General features: G+C 33.4%; 1 protein-coding gene across 1 annotated transcript; it reads left to right on the top strand.

The window, feature by feature from the left end:
- Window positions 1–1,410: 1,410 nt before the first annotated feature.
- Window positions 1,411–6,489, top strand: LOC107024016 (protein YIPF6 homolog). Its single transcript, XM_015224890.2, has 3 exons — window positions 1,411–2,022; window positions 5,517–5,591; window positions 5,983–6,489. Exons 1-3 carry the CDS (start codon window positions 1,522–1,524, stop codon window positions 6,241–6,243), a joined length of 837 nt encoding a protein of 278 aa, XP_015080376.1. The 5' UTR covers window positions 1,411–1,521; the 3' UTR covers window positions 6,244–6,489.
- Window positions 6,490–9,725: the final 3,236 nt, after the last annotated feature.

Raw genomic sequence — 9,725 nt, 5'->3', positions numbered from 1 at the left:
ACATGCATATTAATGGACAATTCAAATAAAAGTAAAATCATTAGCGAAATACAATTACATAATCATTACATAAATACTCAATTTTCAAGATTATTGTTTTGCTCCCGTGAATGTTCTATTAATGTATTATAGAGTTCAAATGAGTGTTTTTATCCTTAATTTTTTTTATATCTAACTAAAAATTATTCAAACTAGAGATTTTCATCTATCATAGTTTACGTCGTTACAGTTGAAACATCTCGATATCTTCAATTGGGCATTCAGATCACGTTCATCCTCTATTATCATGTTGTTTATTATAATATATGTACTCATTATATCATGTAACATTTTCTTTCTCTAAATATGTGACAATTATGCAATAATTGTAAAATGTGATTGCAAACCTCCGAATGCAAGTTCAACACCTTTCTGGCTACGATTCATATTTCATCGCGAAATATACCATCAGTTAAATATTACCCATATCATATTCTTTTTCTTGAATAACATAATGGGCGAGAGGTGCACTACTGTTAACAATATTTGAAAATAAATGTTTTCCTTTAAATTTTGTGCACTCATACTTAGTGAATAATAAAAGTAACAATTAAAAATCATATCACTAAAAATGGCAAAAATTAAAAAAAAAAAAGAAATATGAAGTATTATTAATTCGGGGTGAAAATAATACATATTAATTACTTAATTCTCAAAAAAAAGTAAATATTAAATAGAATATTCTTTAAGATTTTGTATCACATAAAAAAGTTGGAAAAAATTACATGTATAAGTATATATATACTAGTTAATTAGTTAACATAGTTATAGTTTGCCTTAATTACAATTCGCGATCTACTTTTAGCTACAATTATGCGGCTCCGCTTTTTAATATTGTATAATTTGCACGTAGGTATTATTCAAAATTTGTATAATATAATTTGTATAACTTTTGTATAATTCGAAATTCGTATAACGTTTACACTTCTAATGTTTGTAATTCTAATTTATTATTTCAAGCTTCTACTAAAAAAATGAATTATACAAATGTACCCAAAAATTATATAAACCTCCGAATTATACAAACGAGACAACTTACACGGTAGCTATAATTCGTAAATATGCAAACTATAAGTATAAAACATAATTAAATTTATTATACTAACTTCCCAATTTTTTTTTATCAATATCAAGGATTTAGTTAATAGTCTTATATGATTTATAATATATTAATTATAAATATACTATATAATAGTAATAGTTATAGAAATAATAATATGATAATTAAAAAGTGAAATAGAAATTTGAAAGAACTTGTAGTCTTTAACTCTTTATTGGATGTTAAAAGAGCTATTTTATTACCCAAAAGAGCTATTTTATTACCCCAATTCCAAAGTACAAACGATTAAGCATAGTGCATAACACACTCCTCTTACAATACGCATTTCCTCTAGCACCAGTTACACCACCCACCCACCCACCCAACCCCGCCTTGTCCTCCATCTCCGATCATCTCTGCAAATCTGAGAGCTACCGGAAAAAATGTCACATGGAGACACTATACCTCTTCACTCCTCATCTCAATCCGACATTGATGAAATTGAAAACCTCATCTATTCCAATCCTTCTACTGTCCTTCCAGCACGCCCTCCTTCTCCTCCTCGTGCTGCCATTCCTGTTTCATCTTCTCCTTTCATGCCTTCCAATCTCCGCCCACCACCTCCCCCTACATCTACCACAACCAACAATTACAAACCGACACCTGTTCCTGCCATTCCATCTCCACCACCCCTACCTTCATCTGGACAGTCAAATATAGCTGCTACCGCATTTGGATCGCCTCCCAATACCCTTACCGAACCCGTTTGGGATACCGTCAAAAGAGATCTGTCCAGAATTGTTAGTAATTTGAAGCTGGTGGTTTTCCCTAATCCTTATAGAGAAGATCCTGGCAAAGCTCTTCGTGATTGGGATCTATGGGGACCTTTCTTCTTCATTGTTTTCCTTGGTCTCACTTTGTCATGGTCTGCTTCGGTTAAGAAGGTAACTCCCATTCACTAATTCATTGTTCAAACTATCGGTGGAGTCTAATTTACTTTCGTCTTGTGCTAGAAGGTACTGAGTTCTGAAAATGTTTTAGAAGCATTTTTTTTTGTGATTGTGCATGTTTTGTAGTTTTGATGTATAATCCTAATTAACACTGCCACAAGGGGCACTCAAATTAGATCAAGTTATAGCTGAAAAGAAAGGATAATGCTTTATGTATTGGCAAACAGCTCGATCAAAATTTGCAGAGGTCAAAAGGATAACTTGTCATACCACCAAACAAAAGGATTATGGTGTTTGTTTCAATATCAGATGCAAAAATTATTCCAAGGAAAAACGAGAAATCTGTGATTACTTTTCTCCCCTATATAAATTGTTTATGAAATGGAATTTCGACCTAAACAACCCCAGATTAACTCATGAGGGAAGGATTGTCCCATACAAGAGGTAACAATCCCATTTTCATTATCAATAGGTCACTAGTAACACTCTCTCACCAGCCTAAGATTGGACATCTATGGCATGGAAAATCTAACGTGATGGCCCAGTATTGGGTAAACCAAGAAAGAGGATGAGTCTAGCTTTAATACCATGTGATCTTCACCTAATCCAACCCAAAAGCTAGCTTATGAGGGATGACTGCCTATGATCATAAAAAGAGAGCACAACCCATTCCCTCAATTAATATAGGACTTAATAGTTTACACTCCCCTGTAAGATGAGAAATGGACAACCGGAATGTGTATGACATTACATAGGGCTCCAACATTGAGAAGCACACCAACATGGATCAATGAGTTTTGCTTTGATACCATGGTATGACATGAACCATAAGCTACATTTTTCTTCCCTTTCTTGTTATACAGTATTGGTATGTAATGAGCCTGAATGATCGGAATTGACCTTAGCGGATTCATTCAGCCAGCCCAACTAATCTGGGATTTGAGGGATTGTTGTTTCTTTTACAAAAAAACCAACAAATATGTTTGTAGTTTCTTGCATGTCCTTCCTTGGTCCAGTTCTCTTTTCTTCTATCGCCACTTCTTTAATGTGCGTACTTCTAAATTGCCTCTCCATTTTACCATAAATCTCAACTATTTTATTTCTTTTTCGGCTCCTCACCTAGATCCAGCCCAAAAGACAACTCTTGGAATTGCCTAATTTTCAACTTTTTGCTATCTAGCTGTCTATTTTTATTACAGTTCACATTGTAAACATGTTGGCTGCCCTACTCCTTCCCCTTAAAAGCTGATGCTTTCTTGTGGCTATGTCCTATAGACTTGCTAGGGTATAGTTGGCTTGGTGTAAAAATGAGTATGAAAACAACACAGTTGAATGGAAATAGTTCTATTTAGTTTGTGCACGGAAGTCCAACATGCCTAGAGTTTATATCTCTTTGGCTATTGCCACAAACTATAAATAAATCATAAATAGAATAATGTTCGCAACGTAAATGAATGTTTACATCAGTGGATCCAAACCAAAAGTATAAACAAGAGACAAAGCTAAGCTCTTTATCATCTTAGTAAGTGCCTTACGATGTCTATAACAGATATAAAATTATCTATATACTCTAATTTATACCAATAACAAAAGTTAAGAATACAATTCATCTTACGTTTTTTTAATGAACTACCAATATCTTCAAAACACCTAGATTCCTGTTTAGAAAAAAAAATAATAGGTACTAATATGCTCTCAGGCTCGGTTAATGAGGTAGTTCCCTAAGATCCTTCTCGGACTTCTGGATACGTTTTCCGGTGTTATTCGATCGCCGAGATCTATTCTTCTTCTCCTTTTCCTTCTTTTAAGTCTTTTAATGGTCATGGATAATTTTATTTATTTCAGATTTGTGGGGAAGTCGTTTGACATTATTGAGTCTAAGGTATATGAGTGAGAGATGGTATGAATGTGGAGAAGCACAAACCAGTTATTAACCTGAAAGGAATTGTTGAAATACTTGCTTATCGACCATCAAAATTTTCAACAACAAATTAAAACGTTATAACATAACTTCTTATATCACTCCTCCTGCTAGAAGCCTGCCTTACACTTATAAGAAATGTCGTAGTAAAGGCATACTTTGACATTTTCGGCTTTAGGATTAATGTGTCCCTACAGCTTTGCATCTCCTTGATTGACTGCTTATAAAATTTCTGATTCTATGATCCAAAATAAAGAAGGGATAATACGAACATATAGTGTTGGTGTGCTTGGATCTATAGTTTGGATAAAGAAGTTGCACTCTTACCACTAGACCGAAGTCTCGAGAGCAAGATGTGTAGACTATTTATTACATCCTTAGCCTAGAAGTGGAGCACTCTTATTGTTTCCCTTTCATGTACGAACTCTCATTTGTTGTATTGCTGGTCTCTTTAAAGATGGCTCTACTTTCTACCTGACCTTTAGTAATTTGATTTCTTGCTGTTTCATCATCTAAGTCCAGCTCAAGTGAAACCCCTTGGAATTGCCTAGATTTTCAACTTCTACTATCTTTTTTGCCAATTAATTTTCAATTTCTACTATGTAGCTTTCTATTTGCCACTATAGATCACTCTGTAGTCATATTGATGGTCTCAGGCAGAAAGATGGGTGAATCTTTCTCTGCTGAGCAACTTAAACTAGACATCCTCTTCAAATCAGATGTCTTTTTGTGGACATGTCCCATGAACTTGATAGGGTGTCTAGATTATAGTTGCTTGGTTAAGTAATAATAACACAAATCAGAAATGGTTATAAGTTTACTTTGTGCACTGAACTCGACCTTGCCTTGAATCGTGACAAGCCACTTGTACCGCTCTAAATCTCTAGTGCTACTTTGACAAGTCATCTCATGGTGCGCAATTAAATAACCTGGAGTAGAAAAAGATGACTACCCAATAACAGATGCTCATAGAGCAGAAGTTACAAGAATTATTGTGGCCTTTGGATAGCTTTGATTAAATGATAAAAACAGAGAAATCAGATATTTGGTGTAGAGAAGGTATAGAAGAAGCTGAACAGTTTGTACATTTTCTAGGTGTAGAGAAGAAGGTATAAAGAAAACTTCGAGTCCTAAACACAAAAATTGTGCAGTTTTTGTTCCTCCCAATGTGGACAAATCTTCTTCATGTCTAAACAAACCTTCAGTTGTTTTTGCCTTTTTGTTGCTTCTATTACGAGTTGTCTCTAATAAGACTTCCTATGGACCCAAGGACAAACCATGAAGAGGTTGTATACTTTAAGTTATTTGCAGACACATTAAATGCGATAAATAATCTTGACCATTTTGAAGACTATTGAAACCTGGTCAGGCTGGATCTTTCCCAACCATAACACATTGTCTTGTTCATGAATCAAGTCTATGCACACATGCTCTATTTTTCGAGTTCTTTAATACTTAATGTAGTTGCCTATGGTTGTATAGATGATTCACAGACTCACATTAATGCAGGTGGACTCCCGACTAATGGGTTTATTTTTCTTTCTTATTTCTTTATATCTTCTTCCAGTCTGAGGTTTTTGCTGTTGCATTTGCTCTGCTGGCTGCCGGTGCTGTCATTCTGACACTGAATGTATTGTTACTGGTAATGACACTTTCTCACCCTATCACTCTAAAAGAATTAGGGTAAAACGAGAATAACCAAAGATAAAAAACACCCTAATGATGGATATGTTTAATGATTTTTAAGCATTAAGTAGACATATTATAAAGATGCAAAGAGATATGAGATTTGAATGGATAGGAAAAAGAACTGCTAATTAGTGCATATATATTCAAGGAATACAGTCTATAGGCACTAGTCCCGAAAAGCAAAACCATTACAGCAGCTCTTGTGATGAAAGGAACTTTATTTAGTCTTGTGTATCTAGGATATAGTACGTTTCCTTTTTGCAGTTCTGAAGAATATGGAGTCACGGTATTTATGTAAACAATGCTGCTTCTACTTCAGATGGATTAACGATTTTGACATGCAGGGCGGTCATATAATCTTCTTCCAAAGTCTCAGTCTGCTGGGTTACTGTCTATTCCCGCTTGATGTTGGTGCTTTCATTTGCATGCTAAAGGACAACGTGATATTGAAGGTAGTTGTAGTATGTGTTGCACTAGCTTGGAGCTCTTGGGCGGCATACCCCTTCATGAGTACAGCTGTTAACCCTAGAAGGAAAGCTCTTGCCCTGTATCCTGTAGTACTCATGTATGTATCTGTTGGATTTCTCATTATTGCCATTGATTGATTTTAGTTGTGCCTACTATATGAGTGAAAGATGTATGAAGCCGATACACAACATGTATGAAGCCGATACACAACATTGAAGTAGGGATATAACTTGTTGGAGATTCTTGATTACCTCATGAAAATTTGTTGATAATTCTAGTTCTACTCTGATATCTCACATTTTGTACTGCTGTAAGAAGATGCTATATACAACTAGTTCTGTCTGATGTATGTTATGCCTCAATAAGGAGACGTATTCTCTAAATTTCGTGATGTCAATGCCTCTGAGCATTATGGCCATGTACTTGTGCCTTATGTTGCTCGGACTCTTCAAAACTATCGACAAATGCATGTTGGATCCTCCAAATATAGTGTATTTAGAAGGATTTGACACGGGTGCAATTTAGCTTGTACCATTACTCGTTAGTGCAATGTGTCAAGATTTTAAAAGGTGAAGTATCTAAGCTCTGCACTCAATTTTTGAACATTGTATTATCCCTTGCGAGAATTTATTAGATAAGAGTTGAGTATCTCAAATTTTTGTTAATTGATCTATCTAACTAACTGCTCATTGTCTTTTCCAAGCTTAACTTGAAGAAAGGTTGGCTAATCCTTGGAACAAGGAAATAAAAAACTCACTTTAGCATGAATAAAAATCATGCAAGCTTAAGCATAACAAGAGTTGTAATAAAAGCCGAGGATATATAATCACCCCTCTAATTATAACATTATTTTGAGCCCACTTTGAAGCTCTGATTAAATTCGGATTGCACACTGCAGGATTTGTTTGGGGGGTGGTGTTTTCATATTCAAGGCTCAAACTCGAAACCTCTGATTAAAGGTAAACACTCCGATCAATGCACCACAATCCATGTTGGTAAGACCTCCACATAACATCAGCAGTGTATTTCACTCTCCAGTGGAACATGAGATTAGCTAAAATTTACTTCTTTTTATACAGAATACTACTAGTTAGTAATAGTACAGTACAATATAAAATAATCTTTCCGTTTAAAAAAGAATGTTCCTATTTCTTTTTTACTTTGTTTCAAAAAGAATGATGCATTTCCTTTTTTGGCAACAGTATAATTTTAACTTTCCACGTCACATGTTTAAGACCACAAGATTAAAGGGCATTTTGGTACATTTGACATAACTTTAATTTAGAACCACAAGTTTAAAAAGTCTTCTTTCTTTTCTTAAATTTCGTTCGAAGTCAAACTAGGTCATCCTTTTTGAAATGGAGGGAGTTTTAAAAATACGGAATAAAATTGTTTGTAATTAGCTCTCTCCTTCTATTTTTTTTTGTCATGTTGCGCTTTTCGAAAGTCAATTTGATTAATTTTTAAAGTTAAATTAGATTACATTAATTCGATATATTAAACAAAATATTTAGATATTTAAAAACTATACCAAACTATACATTGCAATTTTTTTGCATATCAATATGATGAAAAAATATATTGTAATCAGACTCTAAAAATAAAAAGTATAATACTCAATAGTGGACGGAGGGAGAATTAGATAATCTGACAAAATTCTACATTTACTTGAAAATGGAATATCGACTTTCTTAATTGTATTTCACATTGCTTTCCTCAATAACTAGCTTTCTTACTACATTTTTAAAGCTCGAAAATTTAAATTTGTCCTTCAGCTTTAAACTATAGATCTATCATTTTATATTATATTTTAAAATTATTAATACATTCTAGAAAATGTCACTTTAGTGATAATAGTATCAAATCTTTTTAATTCATTTTCAAAGAATAAAAAAGAGAATATTATTTTAAACTATTATTTTTATTATTATAATGATTAAATAGTGTGGAATGTATTTTCCAAACATATGTAACTATTTATTGATGATGGAGTTTGGAGAAGTGATGTAGTCTTTTTAAACAAGGGATGTCCCTTTCATCTGTAAAATAATATCGCAAAGTTTAAGAAAATATATTATTTTTGTTATAAAATCAAGCTCATAAGACTAAAATCATAAAGAGAAGAAGACAAGAGAAATAGATAGAAGAAGAGGACTTTTCTTCTTATTCAAGTGTATGTAAGTCTCATCTGTATATCATACAATAGTGAATGAACAACCCTATTTATAGAGTGAGAAATTACTCCAAAAGTCACCATATTAAGTATCATAATAAATAGATACATTCTTATCCAAAAAAGGTTAATGAAACCTAGTGAATATGAATGGTTGTTCATGTACTAACTTTATGGACTATCCACTCATTCAATGGATTTATAACACTCCCCCTTGGATGTCCATAGATATTGTGTCTCGTTAAAACTTTACTAGGAAAATCCCTGTGGGAAAAAATTCTAGTGAAGGAAAAAGAGTACACATATCTTTTGATACGCACTATTTGTTGCCTCATTAAAAACCTTGCCAGGAAAATTCAGTAGAAAAAAAACCTCGGTCAACGGAAAAAGATTGCAACGCGTATTATACTCCCCCTGATTAAAACATCACTTAATTTCTTGTGATGATGTCTCCAATCTTCGTACATTGTGGTTGATATATGTTATTTATCTCATACCAAATCTCATTTGGGAGTTTTGTTCTCATAACCATGGTTTAGCTATAATTGGAGGTATTCTATTTCTGCTAAACCAACCAGCATTATCAGTACAATTTCATAGTTGGAATTGTGCTCTTAATTTAATAATTGAGCAAACAACCTTACAAAACCAATTTGTAAGTTAACAACAAAACACATGTGACCATTGCATAGATGCATCGATCATATAGTTTCAAATGATCCACATGACAGGTGAACGGGCCCATGTTCACCTTTTTATATGTTCCAAAAATTTTAGAGCATTACAATCCCAACCTTAGCTGGTACAATGATCATTTTATGAAGAGAACAAGCAACACAAGAGAATTCTTGAAGAATCTTTTATTTCTTCATCATATAAGCCATTTCTCAATTACATTTGCATCATATTTTAATCAGAATGGTCAACCGATCATGCCAATTGATCTTTATATCAGTACACTTAAAGTTTACTTTTGCATGTGATTCAATCAGCATGCCCATGTTTGTGTGCAACAAACAAGAGGAAAAAATGAGTAATATTTATAACCCGCTTCAATTGTAGTAATTTATAGATATTAAGTCTTTTCATAATTTTTAGTCTCAATATTTCTTTTCAATTCATCCGAAACATAAAAAGTTTCTTTTGAGAGTTACTACAACCCCAATATTATTCCTCTGGTATAACACAACGTGTTAGAGCTTGCTATTGATTTTGTGTACTATCACATATTGCATGACACCAACCCTATGGTGAACATTTCCTTCAAGGAGGAAATTATATTATTATTTTCATGGTCAAAATCATTACGATCAAGACATGTTTCTTGCTTTACTTATGTTGTACCATAGGTACACAACCAATGACAAATTTGTATTGCCACACAATAATGACCACAACCTTTATAGGCAAGAACTATTTCTTTCTTTTGCCCTTTCGACAGTTCAC

Source organism: Solanum pennellii, chromosome 7 (assembly GCF_001406875.1).
Source record: "Solanum pennellii chromosome 7, SPENNV200".
NCBI lineage: Eukaryota > Viridiplantae > Streptophyta > Magnoliopsida > Solanales > Solanaceae > Solanum > Solanum pennellii.
The sequence above is the reverse complement of the archived record's forward strand: the minus strand, read 5'-3'. Positions and strand labels throughout refer to the sequence as shown.